The sequence below is a fragment of the Camelus dromedarius genome, chromosome X (assembly GCF_036321535.1).
Source record: "Camelus dromedarius isolate mCamDro1 chromosome X, mCamDro1.pat, whole genome shotgun sequence".
Classification (NCBI taxonomy): domain Eukaryota; kingdom Metazoa; phylum Chordata; class Mammalia; order Artiodactyla; family Camelidae; genus Camelus; species Camelus dromedarius.
In genome coordinates this window covers 71,726,147-71,747,435 of record NC_087472.1, presented here as the reverse complement: position 1 = coordinate 71,747,435, position 21,289 = coordinate 71,726,147, and the positions used below count along the sequence as shown (strand labels likewise).

The 21,289-nt window shown below is 40.7% G+C and overlaps 1 protein-coding gene across 1 annotated transcript; it reads right to left on the bottom strand.

The window, feature by feature from the left end:
- Positions 1-387: 387 nt before the first annotated feature.
- On the bottom strand, positions 388-3,609 carry ZXDB (zinc finger X-linked duplicated B). Its single transcript, XM_064483099.1, has one exon. The coding sequence runs from the start codon at positions 3,376-3,378 to the stop codon at positions 907-909; it is 2,472 nt and encodes an 823-aa protein (XP_064339169.1). The 5' UTR covers positions 3,379-3,609; the 3' UTR covers positions 388-906.
- Between the last annotated feature and the right edge of the window lie 17,680 nt (positions 3,610-21,289).

Here is a 21,289-nt window from a genome sequence, read left to right as displayed (position 1 = left end):
TCAATCTGATCAAGTCTCTAGATCTAACCACCAAATTAAGGAAACAGAGGTTAGAGAAACCTGACACCACAGGGATGTAATCACCAAAATTTAAGACTATGGCGAATGCTAAATGTGAAACAACCTCATTTCTTCAATGAATAAAACTGCAAGGAAAGAGACAACGGGGAAAATATAGATTACAAACACACTTAAGAGACTCACTGGGATCCTAACAATAAAAAATATTAAAGCAAGTAGAACTTATGAGACAATTGGAAGTTGGAACCCTGACTGAATAATTATGAGTATCAAGGAATTACTGTTAACTTTAAGTAAGATAATGGAATTGAAGTATTTTCCAAAAGAGCCCATGCTTTATAGAACTATAGACTGCATATTTATGGATTAAATGATGCAATGTCTGGTATTTATTTCAAAATAATACTGGAAGAGGGTGAAATGGAGATTAGGTAAACAAGAATGTTCATGAATTGATAACAACTGAAACTGGGGGTCAAGTACATGAATGTTCATTATACAATTATGTGTACTTTATGCATGTTTGGAAAAAAAAGCACATGCAACATCCTTGAAAAATGTCCTAATTCTTTCAAGGAAACAAGTATATTATAAAGAAATTACAGAGCTGAAAAGACCTTAGAAACGATCTATTCAAATCACCTCATTTTATAAATTAGGGGAATTAAGGCTCAGATACGTAAGTGACTTGCTCAGGTACACACAACTTGTCCCAGTTCCAGGCTCAAGATCACAATTTAAATCTCCAAAATTCTAGCCCAGGGCTCTGTTCTTTTTCAAACCTGTAAGAAATAACTGCATTTAAACATTTAGTCCAGAATATTCTTAAAATTGAGTATCATCAATAAAAGTAAGCCATGTGGCAAGGAATGAATAGAGTTTAGTTCATACCAAAAATGAGCTGCCAGTCACTGTGATAAGGTCTGTTTCTTTCTGAGACCCATGGTTTCCTGCTGGATTGGAGAATCCAAACTGGGTTTCTTCCTCCTGTCCAAAGAAGTCGGAGCCAGGATGTACACTCCATTCCGTTTTGGTTGGCGGAAGTAGTTCTGAGACACTGTTTTCACAAAGGGTGCTTGAAGGAGTCAGAGCATCTGTGTCTACTGTTAGCTTGCTGCTGGGGGTCAAAGCTTGGGGCTCTTGACTCGAGTTTTTCATAGCCAAAGAGCCCAGAGATCCCAAGGACCCCGCACTTAGACTTGAGACGTCATCCATATCTAAGGGGCTCTGCTGAAAACCGGCAGCTGTCGTTCCAAAAAAGAGTGAGGTATCCAGACTTTGAGGAAGGTCGCTGGTGGCCATCAAGGCCGGAGGGTCCACAGCCTGCCCTAAGGAATTATTATTATTGGCAGGGAGGTTCCCTGCCAGAGTTGAGTTCACAGAAGCCACATCAATAGTCAGGATTCCAGAGTTCACCAATGCCGTGTCCAGCACTGCAGCAGAACTATTACCAGGCACATCAGAGAAGAGAGACACTAGCTCTGCATCACTGAGGTCATTCTGCCCCTGGCTGGTAAGTTCACTGCTAGGCGTAAGAGAATTTGCAGCTTCTAGCTGAGCTAAGAGATCCTGGCGGAGGTTGTGCCTTTTGGCCATGTGGGTCTTCATGCTATGCTTGGATGTGAAGAGTTTATTACAAGTGGAGACCGGGCATCGGCTTTTCCAAGTGTCCACATCCTGCAAGTGTTTCTTGGAGTGAATGTAGAGACTACTGCGAGCAGAGAACCTGGCACAGCAGCCTTCCACAGGGCACACAAAAGGCTTTGTACCCAAGTGGGTTATGCTGTGGCCTTTCAGGTGTTCGGCCCTTGTGAAAGATTTCCCACAGCCTTCCACAGGGCACATGAACCTCCGGTCATCGTCGTGCTTCCTTTTGTGCCTTAGGAGTTTGGACATGCTGGTGAAGTTCCAGCCACAGCCCTCAAAGTCACAAAGGAACGGTCTCTCGCCGGTGTGGCTCCGAAGGTGAATTTTCAGCCGACAAGCCTTGTCGTACTGTTTGCTGCAGCCAGGAAAGGAGCAGGAAAAGAGTTCCTGTTCCCTGAAGTGGGCGCGGTTATGAGAAAACAGGGCACTCACTGTGATAAACGTCTTCTTGCAGCCAGAAAACGCGCACTGGTAGGGCCTCTCAGGCTCGAAGTGGCTGCGCTGGTGGGCACTGAGCTTGGCTTGCGTGGGGAAGGTCTCCTCGCAGACCTCGCATTTGAATGAGTTCTCCTGCTCGTGGCCCTTCATGTGCGCTTTGAGGTTATACACGGTGGTGAAGCTCTTGCCACAGCCCTCTGCCGGACAGCCGAAGGGCCTCAGTTTGTCGTGCGACTGCAGGTGCCTTTTGAGCTTGTAGGAGGTGGTAAAGGTCCAGCCGCAGCCGCCCAGGGGGCACTTGAAGGGCCGCTGGCCCTGGCTGCTGCTGTGCGTCAGCAGGTGCACCTTTAGCTGGTGCTTCTTGGCGAAGGTTTGTCCGCACTGCGCCTCAGGACACAGGTACAGCACCACGCCCTGGCCCGGGCCGCCGGGCCCGCGGGGGCTCGCAGCAGCAGCCGGGCCCTCTGCTTCCTCCTCGGGAGCAGGGGCGGGCGCGGGTTCGGCCCGCTCCGCCAGCAGGAGGTCAGGCGGCAGCTCAGGACAGTCGCCAGGCTGCGCGGCGTGCGGGATCCCCGCTGGCGGGACGATCAGACCCCCGGGCTGCGGGGCAGGGGCGACCCCAGGAGCCCAGGCTGGCGGTGGGGGCGTGGCCAGGGTGAGGACGCCGTTCTCGAAGCGCAACAGCAGGTTTTGGTTGTGAATAGTGACGGTGCCCGCGAAGGCCGCAGCGGGGCCCAGGCCTGCGGCGGGGATCGGGGCCAGCGCCGGGACTGGGGCAGGGATAGCGGACAGGCTACTGGGGCCCAGGCAAGGGCGGCCCTCGGGGTTCGCGCCGCTTTCGTCCCCCTGGAGCCGTGGGCCCAGCCCGGCCTCCTCCCTCCACACGGGCCCTGCGGCCTGGCCGGCGCCCGCGGTCTCTACGTCTCCACCCACCGGGTCCAGCAGCACCAGGAAGAAGTCATCGCTGCCGCTGCCGCCACCGCCGCAGCTGCCGCCACCACCGCCACCGCCGCCACCGCCGCCACCAGCGTGATCGGGCCTCGGCGCCAACGGGCTCGGGCCCGGGCCCGGGCCGGGGGAGGCCGCGCGGGCCTCCTCACGCCGCCGCCCGGGCCCGCCATCTTGGGGGCCCCGGAGCAGCAGGAGGCGGCGCGCGGGGGCCTGTCCGGCCCGCGGGTCAGGACCTCCGTGGATCCGGCCGCCACCCCCGGGGCTGCCAGCGCCGCCGCCCTGTCGCGTCCCGCGAGCCGGGAGCAGCCTCGGGATTTCCATCTCCGCGTCCGTGAGGCTCCACTGGAACCAGAGCCGCGGAGGAGGCGCGACCCCGCCCCCTGCCGCGGGCCCGAACACGTTCCTGAAAGAGAAAAAAAAAAAATGTGCAATGCGCAGAAACTGGCCCTATCAGATATTAAAACGTGTTTAACGCCACCGTGATTTAAATATTCTGGTAACTGGGCTCTACAACAGAACAGAAAGCCCAGGGGCAGCGCCTGGTATTCAGAAATAAGTTCCACGTTTAATATTAGTAAGAAATCAAGGAAGTCTTCCCAGGTACAGGAGAAATGACCTCACTCAGTAACTGGTGCTGGAATACCTTAGATATCTATCTGCTAAACGCAACCTCACTGTATGTACTAAAGTAAACACACCCCCAGCCCCTCCCATTGCTAAGTATGGTGATTAGTGCTTCTCAGGTGCGAAACAGTGTTTACTGGATGGCTGGCTGGATTGATAGATGAGAAGATGAGAAAAAATTCCTGAGAGAATACACTATGTGTCAACATTAACCTACCATAGTGCTACCAATTCCTACTGAAAATGATGTCTTTTAAAATTTTTTTCCTGGACAACTTCCATATCCAGAACTGTCTTGAGCAACGTCCTCAGGAAAATTTGTCGCACAGTTAAATTTTTTGTCCTGCTGATGCAGAGATTAGAATGAGAGGTGGGGCCAGAACGGATTAGCACTGTTCAGCCTAGAATGCAAAGCTTGGAGGATGAAACAATTTATATTGAAATCTGGAAAACCCAACCCACTCCTGGGTTCTCCCTATAAGGTGCACAAGACGAGATGTACCAGTTAAGTGGGACAAGGTTAGACCCTAAGTCACTGCAATGGACTCTTCTGAGAAAAAGGCACAGATGACCATGCCCAAGAGCCCCATTGAGCCTGCGTGCAGTTAAGTGTGGTCCCCCAGTCTCACTGTAATGGATTTGGCCACTGATGGCTAATAATGCTCTTGTAAACGATGATGATGATGGTGATGATGATGATGATGATGATCCAGTTTGTCTGTCATCAGTGAACTGGGAATTGATATAAATATAGGCTGAATTATCTGGCAAGAGAAAGGCTTGGAGTGATGACTAGATGATGGGGTATCTATAGTTTAAATAATCCCTTCTTTCCTCTTCTTTCAATGATAATGGGCACCTGCTGATCTCTTGATTAAAAGATCAAGTTTTTCGTCCATAGCAAATCAAACCTCATCCAAACTTCTACATCACATATTTTTCTCTGTATTTCATTTTTTGGAAGAAGTATTTTTCAAACCTGAGATATAGAGGAGTGCATAAAATATATCTGCCAGGTTTAGATGATTTATAAAAGCAAACACCCATGTAACCAGGACCGAGATCAAGAAATAGACCATTGCCAGCCTTCCAGAATACAGCCACTGTGTTCTTCCCAATTGCAACCCACACCCTCCCCTAAGGATATAGTCACTATCTTGACTTTGTGATAATCATTTCAGTGCTTTTTTTTGATGTTTTTTAATACAACTTTTGTATGCATTCCTAAGCAGTACAGTTTATATGAAGTTAGATCAGTGGAATCATACTGCATGATCCCTTTTATGGCCTGCTTCTTTCACTCTGTATCGTATTCATTTGAGAGACTTATCTGTGTTGTTCATAGTAGCCATAGATCTTTTGTCTCCATTGTTGACTAGCATTCCGGTGTATGACTTTAGCAAAGTGATTATGATACACTGTTACCATTCTACAGTTGATGGACACTAGGGTTGTTTTTAGTTTGGGACCATTATTATGAACAATGGTGCAATGAGCATTCTTGGGCATTTTCCATGGGACACATGTTTAAAAGTCTCTTGGGTATACACCCAAGAACAGAATCACTGGCCCATAGAGTATGGATATCTTTGGCTTTTCTCAATGATGCCAAATTGTGTTCTGTAGTGGTTGTACCAATTTACAATCCCTCTAGTGACAGAGAGAGTTCCTGCTCCTGCACATCTTCATCTACACCAAGTATTGCCAGAATTTAATTTACCTTTTTTACTGCTGCTATTAATTTTTTGCACATGCTCATGTTTATGAGCCTTTTGGCTTTTCTCTGCTGTGAAAGGCTTGCTCATGTTCAACTGTTTCACCATTTTTCTATTCTATTTTCCATCTTGTAGTTACTGATCCAATGTGTTATTTATGTGTTTTCATTGTATTTTAAATTTTTTTGAGGGGAGGAGGTAATTAGGCTTATTTATTTTTAGAGGAGGTACTGGAGATGGAACCCAAGACCTTGTGCATGCTGAGCCTACACTCTACCACTGGAGCTATACCCTCCCCCGCTATTTATGCATTTTAAATACCAGTCCATCAGTGATTATATGTCTGGCCAAAATATTCCTTTGCTTTGTGTTTGTATTTTCTCTTGCTTTATGCTGTGCTTTGTGACAGAAGATCTTAATTGTAGCACAGTCCGATTTATCTTTTTTTTATAGTTAGTTCTGTTTTGTTTCAAGGAATCTGTCCCTGCCCTGGTGTTGCTGAAACACTGCCTATGTTCTCCACTTACTGAATTGAGACTCAAGGACAGAATTTTGGATGAAGTAGGTGAGGCAGCTTTATTCCTTTGCTAGGCAAAGGAGGTCACATTGGGCTAATGCCTCTAAGACTAGGAGCCTGCTGGGGAGAGAAGGCAGGGGATTTTCTAGTAAAAGTTCAAGAGTTCAAGGGGTGGAGCTAGTTTCCGTAGAGTTCATATACATGGTAACAAGTTGTTGCAAGATTGATCTTATTTTTACAGATGCAGTGGTACCTTCCCCTCTGCTTGGTATGATGCTCACCTCTGGCTTTAAGACTCTTGCTACTCTTTTACCTAAAACAAAGTTTGCATAGGAGGTAGGTCTGTGGGAAAAAGCTCTAGAGAAAAACTTGTACGGTTTAAAGTCAAGTTGATAATGCTTTTTGCCTTTTAAGCAGGCTGAGGCCTGGGATCTCCTGCTGCAGGCTGAGGCCTGCAGCCCAAACAAAAGGATACAGGGAAACCACAAGGGGCCAAAACAACTGTAAATATGCACAGGTGGGGCGAGTTATGAACAAGATGCAGAAAACATGCAACTGCCTTTTCTGAGGTGTCGAGGTCAAGAGGATGGCACTGAGGGCAAAAGCAGGGCACTGAACATGATCCTCACATGCAGCCCCACAAAGGGACTGGGCAGACAACCCACACCTCCCTCCTCTCCAGCCTAACCCTGGTCAGCAATAGGATAAGGAAAATCTTTTAAACCATTATACAGTTAGACAATTACAAACACCATTACAGATATCAGATGGTCACTGATGACAATATGGTCCTGTTTGGTTACAGTTCACCTCTTTTCTTTGATACTCCCCCATCTTGAGGAAAAGCAGGTGCAGAACAAGAGAGGTCAATCATAAACTTGACGGAATAACTTGATTTTAGTTTCCGTGTGTTTCAATAGTTCCCCAACTCTTTGAGGGAATGGGGGTGAAAACTGCTCTGGTTACTTCCTACTGAAATGGAACATAGTCCTGCCTAATTTGGGGAATGGATACAGAGTTGGAAATAGTCCCAAGTTCCAAGATTAGTATTAATATTTTGTATTAAGTAAACATTTTTCTCTTTGTTTTGTTATAGCACCTAGACAACATTTGAAAATTAATAGACATATTATAATGAGGATAATAGTCAAAATGCATCTTTATAGTATTTCTCAAAACAGTCCTCCTATTTTAGATGACACCAGGAAAATAGGTTTTGGAGTTTTTTTTTTCCCCCATATTTATTCAGTAACCAAGTAGCTTTTCAAATTCTATATTTAGGTTTTAACTTTTCTATAGGTATTAATTATATATAACAGCCACTACACATAAGTCTCGGCTGTTAATATCTGATCTAAAGCAATTTCATTGCCTAAAAATTTAATAATTATGAGAGGAGACCTTGAAATCATAAAGACACTGTTTTGAGAATGGCTGGTGGTGTCCCAAGTCTGACATAGCTCAGAAAACTCAAGTACTCAGCAATACAGAAACTTGCCTTAAATCACTTCCTAGTTTTATCTTGGATGTTGAAACACAGATACTTCATTCTGACTTTCAAGTGCACTTCTCTGTTTAACGGCAAAAGAAGATGTACAATGCATGTCTGAAAGGCTAGAAAACAGGCCACTTTGGTCAGCGAAGTTTAAGTTAAACCATGTGTAAGCCAGAATGACTTCCCTATACCTCAGTAAGATTTTTCCATCATTTCCTCTTTTGATTGCAAATCCTTCAACAGACTAGAACATATCTGTCAAAGTCAGGGTGGCCATCACTTGCCTGCCTTGGGTCTAGATCATGTTCCTCAGGCCTGTTTCATGTTTGCCTAATTATCCACATTGGGGGAAAACTGATCTTTGATCTTTTCTATTGTTTTTTGATCTCTACTTTATTCATTTCTTCTCTGAGCTCTATTATTTCCTTCCTTCTCCTGACTTTGGGCTTTGTTCTTTTTTTGTCTCTGATTTTCTTAGTGGTAAATTAGGTTGTTTATTTTGCTGTATCCCTATTAATTTCCCTCTTAGAACTGCTTTTCTTTCATCCCATGGGCTTTGGGAAGTTGTGTTTTTATTTTCATTTGCCTGGAAGTATTTTCTGTTTTACTCTTTGATTTTATAATCGATCCATTGCTTTTTTGTTTGTTTGTTTGTTTGTTTTAGCAGAATGTTGTTTAGTTTCCACGTATTTATCCATTTTCCGTTTTAATTTTTCTAGTTGTTTTGTATTTTCATATTGTTGTGGTTGGAAAAAATACTTGATATGATTTTTATCCTCTTAAATTTGTTGATACTTGTTTTGTGGAGTATTATGTAGTATATCCTGGAGAACAGTCCATGTGCATTTGAAAAGAATGTGTATTCTGTTGATTTTTGATGTAATGTTATGTAAATATCTATTAAATCCAACTGGTATATTGAGTTTTTTAAGACTAATGTTGACTTATAGATTTTCTATCTAGATATTCTGTCAATTGATATAAGTAGGCTATTAAAGTTCCCTACTATTACTGCATTACTGTCAATTAAAATCTTTCTGTCTCTTATTACTTACTTTATATATTTAATTGCTCCTGTATTGGATGCATATACTTTAATTAGTGTAATATCCTTTTGTTTTCTTTTATTGATCCCTTTATCATTATATAATCCTTGTTTATCTTTTGTTGAGTCTTTGTTTTGAAGTCTATTATATTTGATATATTACTACCTCTGCTTTCTTGTTGTTTCCATTTGCATAAAATATCTTTTTCCATCCCCTCACTTTCAGTCTGTGTGTGTCTTTAGCCCTAAAGTGATTATCTTGTATGCAGCATGTTGAAGGGTCTTATTTTTATATCAAATCACCCATCCTATGCCTTTTGATCAAAGCATGTAGTACATTGATATTTAAAATAACTATTGATAAGTATGTATTTACCATCATTTTATTACTTGTTTTTGGTTGGTCTTGTATTTCTTCTCTGTTTATTTTTCTTCTTTGTGCTTCCCATTGTGGTTTGATGATTTTTTTAGTATTATGCTTGGGTTTCTTTCTTTTTGGTTTTGTGAATCTATTGTAGGTTTTTGATTGGTGGTTACTATGGCAGTTATGTGTGTTGACCCAAAATTATATCTACATGATTTAATATGATAGTCATTTAAGTTCAAACACATTGTAAAAGATCTACATCTTACTCCCCTCCACCATTTTTTGGTGTTTTGGATGTCATATATTACATCTTCATTCTTTCCCTTTCTGTTTATTGAAATTAAACTTGCTTTAATATTTTTTCTCTTTTTAGCTATGTACTGGTTTATTTAAGTGATCTTCAATCTTTCCTGTATATTTGCCTTTCTGATTGATATTTTCTCTCTCCTATAGATTCTTACTTCTTTTTCACTTAGAGGAGATTTTTAAACATTTCTTTGAGGATAGGTGTAGTATTGCTGAATCATTTTAGACTTTGCCACCTGAGGTGTTCTTTACCTCCCCTTCCATTCTAAATGATAACCTTGCTGGGTACATATTCTAGGTTGCAGGCTTTTCCCTTTGAACACTTTAAATATATAATGCAAGTCCCTTCTGGCCTGCAAATTTTCTGAAGAGAAAGCATCTGATAGCCTTATAAGAATTCCTTTGTATATGACTCTTTTATTTTTCTCCTGGTGCCTTTAGAATTCTCTCTTTATCTTTGACTTTTACCACTTTAATTATAATACATACTGGTGTTGGTCTGTTTGGGTTTATTTGTTTTGTACCAGGTGTGCTTCCTGTACCTGGATATCTGTTTCCTTCTTTAGGTTTGGGAAATTTTCAGTAATAATTTCTTCAAATATACTATCAACACCCTTTTCCCTTCTCATTCTGGAACCTCTGTAGTATAAATGTTGGCACACTTGGTGTTATCCCAGAGATCTCAAATATAGAAGGCATTTTTAAATGTGTCTCTCTGTCTGCTGTTCTAGTTGAGTGATTTCCATTATTCTGGTTTCAAATCACTTATGTATTCTTCTGTGTCATTTAGTCTGCTGTTCATTTCTTCTAGTGTTTTTTTTTTAAACTAAGATATTGTCCTATATATTTTCGATGTGATATTTTTTATGCTTCTTAGTTCCTTATAAAATCATCTGTGTTTAGAATAAGTCCCTCCCCTAATTCAGTTAGCACTTTTATTACTAATCTTATGAGTACTTATCTGATAAATTGCTTATCCCGTTTCACTATTTTTTTCAGAGTTTTTCTCTTGTTTTTTTTCAGTTGAGAATAGTTCCTTTCCCTTTTAATTTTACTTAACTTTCCCTGCCTCTATGAATTTAGGTGAAACTATTACCTACTATGGTCTTGAAGGGTTGTTCTTATGTGGGAGTGTCCCTATGCAGACTGTGTGTGCCCAGTGCATTTGATGTGAGGGCTGGATTTGATGTGGATGCCAGTTTTACATTTTTCCTTAGGGTATACTGCCTGCTATCACCTTGGTAGATTGTGGGGCTGGTCATGAAAGAACTAGAGCTTGTTCAGAGTGTAAGGTGGGACTACCTATCTGCTTAGTGGCCATTATCACCCTGTCATTGCCATGGTCTGATCCAAAGTTACTGGAACAGAGGCCTTGAAGGTCAGGCTCAAGCTGGCTCTCTTTCCTTTTTGTGTGGTTTTCTCTTCACCACAATGGGACATTTGCCCCAAAGGAGGGGACTGCTGAAGCAAGTGGAGTTCCTGTGCATAGAGTTTCAATGCTCTGCCTGTGTAAGTGACTACATCTCCACTGTAACCCATGATTGTGTATTTCCTCTGTTGTGGCTATCCAAGATCTAGTCCAAGTTTGTGGTATGCAGTGAACAGGGGTGGAGCATTTCCTTGGCTTGGGTTGGAGCATGGAGCAATGTGGTCACAGGATTTCTAGCAACACTATTGCCATTAGAAGTCTGAGCTGCTTCTGGTGTGACACTTGAAAAGTTCCAACAATGTCCACCATGGTCTCACCTGGGATTTGCCTGGGGCCCCGGGTGACCGCTGCATCCCTAGATCAATTCTTTTACCAGGTCCTGTCCACCCTAGACCCAGTGCCAAGTTGTGGCATGAAGTGAACATTGCCAGAGTATTTATTCAACTGGGACCTGGGAGCATGATGAGATTGTCACAGGAATTCTGTCAGACATGCCACTATCAGAAGTCTGGTATGCTTCTGGGATGCTTCTTAGTTAAATGCCAGTAATATACACCATTTTCCTACCTGGGCTATGCCCCAGGCCCCCTGGTCACCTCTTCATCTGTAGGTCAAGTCTTTTCATAGGGCCTGTTGTTCTAGATCCTGTGCCAAGCTGTGGTGTGGAAAGAGCGGTGCTGAGGCATTCACTTGTCTCAGACTGGGCAGCCAGCAAAGCAGCAGCCACTAGGCAGGCCTTGCTCTTCCCTGCCTGAGGGCACAGAAGCATCCGTACACTCCTCGTTATAGGCTCCTCTGGCCTTTCTATCTCAGCACTTCTCTAAGCAGCCAAGGGGGCTTCTCTCCTACATGTAGGACTCCAGCACTGGGATGCCCATTCTGTGTCTCAACCCTTCCCAGGGAAAAGGTCTATGTATGCAAACTCCATTTTCCTCTGAGTGCCTTCCCAGGGGCACAGGTTCTAAAGCAATGCTTTTCTTTTTATTTTACCCAATTATGTGTGTATCTTTCTTAAATCATTGGTTGTACAGGAGTCCTTCTTCCAGTTTCCATGAGAATTTTTGCACATGTAAATGTATTTTTGATGTGTTCATTAGGGGATGTGAGCACCACATCCAACTATTCCACCATCTTGACCTCCCTCCAGGCTAGTCAATCTTCTTAATTTGAGCCAACTAATAGGTGTTTTGTGGTATGCAATTTTAGTTTTAATTAGCATTTCCCTAATTACTTATAATGCTGAGTATCTTTTCCTGTGCTTAATTTCTGTCTATTTATCTTATTTGGTGAAATTTCTGTTCAAATATTGCCCATTATAATTGTATATTTTGTTAAGTTGTTAACTTTTTAACAGTTTGTAATATATTCTAATTGCAAAATCTTTGATAGTTATATGTTTTACAAATATTTTCTCCCATTTTGTGTCTTTCTTTTCTTTTTCCTAACAATGTTCTTATTAAAACAGATTATTTTAATTTAGAAGAAGTCCAACTTATTGATTTTTGTCTGTTGTACTTAATTCTATTGGCAATCTATTTGAGATATCCTTGCCAGAGAGTGGTGAAGATGGCAGAGTAGGATACTCTTAGCTCACCCTCTCCCACAAATACACTGAGAGACATCCATTGACCTACTCATTTACCCGGAACACTCGCTGAACTTTGACAGAACATCACCTTCTTCAAAACACAAAATCACAACTCTGGTAGGAGGAAAAAAAAAAGAAGGAAAAGGAAATTAGTGTGAGACCAGTCTCACAGGGAGAGAGTGCCAAAGGAGGAATAGTGCTCATATGCTGGATTTCCCCTTCTCCAATGGAGAGGTAAGTGGAAATGTAGCAGAAACCCCCAAGGCACAGATCTGTACAGAACAGGCCTTGACTGACAGAACTAAGTGAAACAGTCACAAAGGGTCCTGGAAACTTCTAGTCCTAGATGCAAACTGGTGGGGGTGGGACTGGACAGGCTGCCTGAGTCAGGCAGAGGACTGGGGCCAAGTGTACAGAGGCAAACTCAGGGGACTGGAATGTGCTGTATTCTGTGGCTGGGAGGGTACACAGAACAGAATAGATTAGGTCCCCCATAAAATTTTTTTAAAAAAGCAAAGCAACACTGCTGGTGTGCACTGTGGGGAGGGGCACTGTAGCCTTTTGTCTCCACAGACCTAAGGCAACCTTGCTGGCTCTTTCTCCAGAGAAGAGAGCAGGGCTCAGCTACAGCCACCATTTTCACAGGTGTGCAGCTCCCATGGAGAGATGGGGTTGAAAATAGAATCCATACCCAGGAGCTCCACAACTTCATAGGTGGGAATGAGATTTGTTTACAGCCCCAGGCAGAGGGGACCGTTCTGCTCCATGGTTGCCTTTGTGGACCAGTGCCTCCAAGACAAACTAGCAAGGAGTGGAGTTTGGGCACACAGCAAGGGTGAGTGCTGGTGCTGCCATTTTCTGCGAGCTTGCCTATCATGCACACAGTGCTGGAAATGGCACTCACCATGCACTGGAACAAATGAGTGGAGTTTGTTCAATGGCAAAGGCAGAAGTGGAAATTGGCACTTGGAAAGGTGCTAATCCAACAGCGTCCCATAATCCAGCTGTGCAATCTAGAAATCGGCAAAATTGGACTGGGAGCTCTGAGGGCAGAGAAACCGGGGGACACCAAACATTGCTGCAGCTAAAGGAGGTACAATGGATGTGTCAACAAAGAGTGCTTAAAGCACTCCAACCCAGCCTACTACATACTACAGTTCAAAACCAGGTCTAGAAGCCTCCATTTCAACAAAAGGGGAACAGATCTGACCTCTCTCAGGGCTGTGACCACCACCACACTAAAAGATTGCACTAAATAGCCAGGGGAGACTCTGGCCACAACACTGGCCAGACCCGCAATCACAGGGATAACAGCCAAAAGACGGGGAAGGAAGACTTGGCAACAATCCGTACTTAAAACAGACCTCGTGACAAAATTATTAGGGGTGCACAGCCTAACAAGGAACAAATTCTTCTTTTTTGTCTTTATTTTTTTCTTTTCATTTCTAATTTAATATTTTTTCTTTTTTAATTTTGTTATGGTCCTAATCTTTTAAAAATATTCTTTTCTTCATAAAATGTTTACACTTTTTAAAATTTCTTTTTTAGTTTTATTTCTTTTTTAACATTTTTATTGAGTTATAGTAATTTTACAATGTTGTGTCAAATCACACTGTAGAGTACAATTCTTCAGTTATACATGAACATACATATATCCATTGTGACTTTTTTTCACTGTGAGCTACCACAAGATCTTGTATATATTTCCCTGTTCTATACAGTATAATTTTGTTTATCTAGTCTACATATGCCTGTCAGTATCTACACATTTTGAAATCCCAGTCTGTCCTTTCCCACTCCCCACCCCCTTGGCAACCATAAGTTTGTATTCTATGTCTGTGAGTCTGTTTCTGTTTTGTATTTATGTTCACTTCATTTTTTCTTTCTTTTTTTTCTTTTTTTTTTTAGATTCCACAAATGAGCGATCTCATATGGCATTATTTTTTCTCTTTTTGCCTTACTTCACTTAGAATGACATTCTCCAGGGGCATCCATGTTGCTGCAAATGGCGTTATGTTGTCGTTTTTTATGGCTTTATTTATTTTCTTTTTTGTTATTTTTTATGGCTACCATCGTATAAATATACCACAACTTCTTTATTCAGTCATCGGTTGATGGACATTTAGGTTGTTTCCATGTCTTGGCTATTGTATATAGTGCTGCTATGAGCATTGGGGTTGGGGGGGTCTTTTTGAATTAGGGTTCCTTCTGGATATATGCTTAGGCATGGGATTGCTGGGCCATATGGTAAGACTATTCCTAGACTTTTGAGGAATCTCCATACTGTTTTCTTCAATGGATACACCAAACTGCATTCCCATCCAAAGTGTAGGAGGGTTCCCTTTTCTTCTCACCCTCTCCAGCATTTATCATCTGTGCACTTTTGAAGAACGGCCATTCTGACTGGTGTGAGGTGATACCTCATTGTAGTTTTGATTTGCATTTCTCTAATAATTAGTGATATTGAGCATTTTTTCGTGTGCCTATTGGTCATTCATATGTCTTCATTGGAGAATTGGTTGTTTAGGTCTTCTGCCCATTTCTGAATTGTTTGTATGTTTTTTCTTATTAATTCATATGAGCTGTTTCTATATTCTGGAAATCAAACCATTGTCAGTTTTATCTTTTGCAAATATCTTCTCTCATTCTGTAGGTTATCGTTTTGGTTTTCGTATGGTTTCATTTGCTTTATGAAAGCTTGTAAGTTTAATTAAGTCCCATTTGTTTATTCCTGCTTTTATTTCTACTTTTTGGGTACATTGTCATAGGAGAATCTTGCTGAGATGTGTGTGAGATAATGTTTTGTCCGTATTTGCTTCTAGGAGGTTTATTGTGTCTTGTCTTATGTTTAAGTCTTTAAGCCATTTTTAATTTATTTTTGTGTATGGTATGAGGGAGTATTCTAGCTTCACTGATTTATATGCTGCTGTCCAGTTTTCACACCATTTGCTGGAGAGACTGTCTTTATACCATAGTATGTTATTGCCTTCTTTGTCAAAGATTAATTGACCAAAAGTTTGTGGGTTTATTTCTGGGCTCTCTATTCTATTCCATTGATCCATATGTCTATTTTTGTACCAAAGCCATGCTGTTTTAATTACTGTAGCTCTGTAACAATGTCTGAAGTCTGGAAGGATTATTCCTCCAGCCTCACTCATTTTCTTCAGTAATGTTTTGGGAATTCTATTTTTTTTGTGTGTGTGTGTGTGTGTTTTTTTTTTTTTTTTTTGTAATTCCATGCAAATTTTATTATGATTTGCTCTAGTTCTGTGAAAAATGTCCTAGGTAATTTCATAGTGATTGAATTAAATCTGTAGATTTCCTTGGGCAGTATGGCCATTGTAACAATACTGATTTTTCCAATCCAGGAGCATGAGATATCTTTCCATTTTTCAAGTCTTCTTTAAATTCCTTAATTAGTGTTTTGTAGTTCTTCATGTATAAGACTTTCACATCCTTGGTTAGATTTATTCCTAGGTATTTTATTACTTTGGGTGCTATATTAAAGGAAATTATTTCTTTACTTTCTTTTCCTGTTGGTTCATCAATAGTGTAAAGAAATGCAACTGATTTTTGTACATTAATCTATTATCCTGCTACCTTGCCAAATTCTTTTATTAGTTCTAGTAGTTTTTGTGCAGAATGTTTAGGGTTTTGTATATAATCTATCATGTCATCTGCATATAGTGACAATTTTACTTATTCTTTTCCAACTTGGATCCCATTTATTTCTTTTATTTTGCTTGTTTCCTGTGGCTTGGAATTCTAAGAATGTAATTATTAAGAGTAGTGAGGGTTGACAACCTTGTCTTTCCCCTGATTTTAGTGGGAAGGTTTTCATTTTTTCACCATTGAGTACTATGCTGACTGTAAGTTAGTCATAAATAGCTTTTCATATATTGATATATGTTCCTTCTGTACTCACTTTTGTAAGAGTTTTTGTCATAAATGGGTGTTGAATTTTATCAAATGTTTTTTCTGCATCAATTGAGATAATCATGTGGTTTTTATCCTTTCTCTTGTTGATGTCTGTATTACATTGGTTGATTTGAGTATGTTGAACCATCCTTTTGTTCCTGGGATGAATCCAACGTGAACATGGTGTTTGATCCTTTTTGTGTGCTGTTGGACTTTGCTAATATTTTGTTGAGGATATCTGCATCTATGTTCATCAGTGATATTGGCCTATAATTCCCACTTTTGGTAGTGTCTTTGGTTTGGGTATCAGGGTGATAGTGGCTTCATAGTATGGGTTTGTGAGTACTTCATCCTTTTCAATCTTCTGGAAGAGTTTGAGAAGGACTGGTATGGGTTCTTTTGTCTGTTTCATAGATCTCCCCAGTGAATCCATCCACTCCTGAACTTTTATTTGTACGGAGGTTTTTATTGCTAATTTGATGTCATTTCTAGTGATTGGACTGTTCAAGTGATCTATTTACCTTGATTCAGTCTTAGTGGACTGTATATTTCCAGAAACTTGTTAAAAGAAATATTGAAAGTTCTTTCTAAATAGAAAAGAACCAGGATGCTACAGTAAGAAGAAAACCATAATTGGAAAGGAGATAACTCCCATGAATTACAATAGACTGTGGCGTCAGTAGGGGGAGTGACCTACCCACCCACAGTGTAAGAGTGCAGCACCTGAAAACAGTGTTGGGAGGGATTGTAATCTACTTGCCGACAGACACTGGAAGCAGCACAGATGAAGCATGCCAACAGAGGGCCTCTGGAAGCAGCAAGCTGAGTAAGTGAAACAGGTCGAAGACAGAAAGACTTCTCAATAAAATTATAAAGAGTGCACAGTCTCAATGGGAACACATCTACCTTTTTTAAAATCTTTTTTATCTGTTCTATTTTCTATTACCTATTTAATTTTTACTTTTTAAACAACTGTGTATGCTTCCAGTTTCTAGCCCTTTAAGATTTTTCTTTAAAAATATTTTTATTATTTTTTAAAATCCAACTCATTTCATTTATATTTCTCTTGGCTTTGAACTCCTGTTATTGATTGTACACAGGCTTTAAATATTCTTTCTGCTCTTTTCTCCTTTTATTAAGGTTTTTTTCCTCCCTTCTTTTAAATTTCTCTATTTTTATTTTATCTTTTTTATCTGTTCTATTCTCTATTAACTTTTTAATTTTTACTTTTCAAACAATTGTACATGTCTCCAGTTTTAATGACCTTAAAATTTTTCTTTTAAAATATTTTTATTACCAAACTTTTAAAAAATTCACCTGGTTTCATTTTCATTTCTCTTGCTTTTTATCTCCTGTTATTGATTATACACAGGGTTTAAAAACTGTTTTTTGCTCTGTTCTCCATTTTTTAAGGTTTTTAAAAGACATCTCAACTCGATGGCTAGTCTGATTCACATTTCTCTTCTATTATTGATTATACACTGTTTTCAAACTTTTTTCTCCCTTCTTTTAAAATTATCTCTGTCTTTTTTCTTTCTTAAGTTTTATTCCTGCATAGGCTTTAGACAGATAGATAAATAAACTCCTTAAGGACCACAATGGATAACTGATACACCATAAGCCACACTGCTAGAGAGATATGAGCAAGATGAAGAAGCAGAAGAATCACTACTAATTAAAAGAGCAAGAGAAACCCTCTGAAAGGATGATCAATGAAATAGACATTGATGTCCTACTAGATCAAGATTTCAAAAAAGGAGTAATAAAAGCACTGAAGGAACTAAAGGAGATAGTGTTTAGAGATAAAACATATGTCAAAAATGAAATTGAAGCTATAAATAAGAGACAAGTAGAATTGATAAACTCATTGGCTGAGATGAGAGCTGATCTAAAGGCTGTAAAAAGCAGACTAGATAATGCAGAGGAACGAATAAGTGACCTAGAAGACGGGATAACAGAAAGCACCCAATCAGAACACCTGAGAGAAAAGCAAATAAAAACCAATGAAAACAGTATAAGGGACCTATGGGATAATATATAGCATGCCAATCTATGCATAATAGAAGGTCCAGAAGGGGGAGAAAGAACAAAGGGGATTGAAAAGGTATTTCAACAAATCATGATTGAAAACTTCCCAAACTTAAAGAAGGAATGAGATATCCAAGTACAGATACTTCAGAGGGCCCCAAACAGGAAGAACTCAAATAGACCCACACAAAGGCATATCATAATCAAGACGGCCAGAGTCAAGGATAAAGAATTGATCCTAAAAGCAGCAAGAGAAAAACAAAGAGTGAGTTACAAGGGAATCCCCATAAGGCTGTCAGCTGATTTCTCTACACAAACAATATAGGCCAGAAGGGAGTGGCAAGATAAATTCAAAGTCCTGAATGAAAAAAAGATACAACCTAGGATACTTTATTGAACAAGGCTATCCTTTAGAATAGAAGAGATAAAGAATTTCCCAGACAAGAACAATTGAAGAGTTTAGCAACACTAAACCCATGCTAAAAGAAATATTGAAAGGTCTACTTTAAATAGAAAAGCAGCATGAGGCTACAGAAGTGAGAAATTCATAACTGGAAAGGTAATAACTAAATGAATTACAAATAAAATAAACACAAAATTGTAGAAGAAGACATCTAAATCATTAAGAGTGGGAGAAGGAAGCAAGAAAATATAGAGTTTTTTTTTCTTTTTTACTTTTTTTGTTATTGGTAGGATGGGTTTGAGCTTATATTATTATCCATCTAATACAAACAGTTATAGTAATGGGTTAACAGACTTATAAGAAAGGGTAACCACAAGCTAAAAACTTACAAGAGAGTCACAAAAACTAAATAAAATCCATGATAATACAAAGGAAATTTAACAAGCCACAAACAGAAGAAGAAAGGAACAAAGGAAATACCAAATCAACTGCAAACATAAGTTCAAAATGGCAATAAACACACATCTATCATTAATTACTGTAAATGTTAATGGACTAAATGATCCAATGAAAAGACATAGAGTGTCAAACTAGGTAATAAAACAAGAACGTTCAAGATGCTGCATACAAGAGACCCACTTTAGGGAGAAGGACACATATAGATTGAGAGTGAAAAGATGGAAAAGAATATTCCATGCAAATAGAATAGCCAAAAAAGCAGGTGTAGCAATACTGATTTCAGACAAAATGGACTTTAAAACAAAGGCCATAAGAAAAGATAAAGAAGGACATTTTATAATGCTTAAGGAGTGATACAAGATGAGGATATTACACTCGTTAATATATATGCACCCAATTTAGGAGCACATAAGTACATAAAACAATTACTAACAGAGATAAAGGGGGATACTGATGGGAATACAATCATTGTCAGAGATTTTAACACTACATTAACATCTCTAGACAGAACTTCCAGACAGAAAATAAAAAAGCACAACAGAGAAATTAAATGATACAATAGAAAAATTAGATTTGGTGAATATTTTCAGAGAATTACACCCCCGCAAATAGGATATACATTCTTTTCAAGTGCAAATGGAACATTTTCTAGGATTGATCATGTCCTTGGGCACAAAAGAAGCCTCAGCAATTTTAAGAAGATAGAAATTATCTCAAGCATCTTTACTGACCACAATGTCATGAAACTACAAATCAATTACAGAGAAACAAAGGAGAAAAAAAGGAAAGCATGGAGATGAAACAACATGCTATTAAAAAAACAATGGGTCAATGATGACTTCAAAGTTGAAAGTAAAAAATACCTTAAGAGAAATAAAATTAAAACATGACTACACAAAATTTATGGGACACAGCAAATGTTGTGCTAAGAGGGAAGTTTATAGCGATACATGCTTTCCTCAAAAATGAAGAACAATCTCAAATAACCCATCTAACTTACAAGCTAAAAGAATTAGAAAATGGAGAGCAAAAAATCCCAAAATTCCGTAGAAGGAAGGAAATAATGAAGAACAGGGAGGAAATTAATAAAATAGAGATTATAAATACAATAGAAAAAATCAATCAAACCAAAAGCTGATTTTTGAAAGAGTAAGTAAAATCGACAAACCTCTGGCCAAGCTCACAAAGAAGAAAAAAGAGAGAGCACAAATAAGCAAAATAAGAAAAGAAGATGGAGAAATTACAACAAATAACATAGAAATACAGAATATCCATTGGAGGCCAAGATGGTGGAGTAGTAGGATGCATGTAGCTTACCCTCTCCCACAGATACACCAGATACACACAATACACTCTCCACTCACACCCCACACATACACACGCAACACACCACATACCACACACACACCACACATACACACACACAACACACACAATACACTCTCCACTCACACCCTACACATACACACAACACATCTATGGACCCACTCAGCCAACCAGAGCACCTGTGGAACTCGGACAGAACATTGTCTTCTTCAAAAGACAGAGATGCCAAAAATCTGGTAGGAAAAAGAGAAAAAAAAAAAAAAAAAGGAAGAGGAAAAGGCAAAACAGTGCAGGGCCAGTCCCGCGGGGAGTAAGTGGCAAAGGAGGACTGGCGCTTGCTTGCTTGGTCTCCCCTCTCCAATGGAGAGGCCAGTGAGAAGGAGAGGGACTCTCTGAGGCTCGGATCTGTATGGAGCAGCCCTTGACCGACAGAACTGGGTTGAATGGACACAGAGGGTCCCTGCGACACCCAGCTCAAGACTCGAGCCGGGAGTTGGGGGCTGGGACAGGCTGCCTGAGCAGGGTGGAGGACGGGGACGGCTGCGGTGAGGCAGCCCCTGGGGACTGCACGGGGCTACACAACGTGGATGACTGGGTGCACAGGGTAGAACAACCTGGGCCCTCCATGAAACAGCATAGCTGATGTGCCCTGGGGAGAAGGGTGCATACCCCCATCTCTGAAAACCCAGGGAAAGTTTTCGGCGAGGAGAGGCTGGTCTCAAGCGCAGCCACCATGTCCTCTGGCACTTGGCACTCAGGTGGGGTGGGGGAGAAACCTGAGTCCACGCCTGGGGGCTTGGCAGCCCAGGAGGCCAGACAGTGACTTGTTTGCAGCCCGAATCAGATAGGATCCTTCTGCCCTGGTACCTCGCAAAGATCGCGCCGCCAGAACAAACAAGGAGCTGAGTTTGGACATGGAGCAGGAGCTGGGCTGTTCCGCAGTCTCCCCGGGGCCCACCTGCAGAGCGCTAACCCGGGGCTGAGCGCTGAGGCACGGAGCTGTGGAGCGATC

Bases quoted from the DNA above. Each gene is read 5' to 3' on its own strand.
- ZXDB (XM_064483099.1), bottom strand. From the start codon at position 3,378: ATGGAAATCCCGAGGCTGCTCCCGGCTCGCGGGACGCGACAGGGCGGC.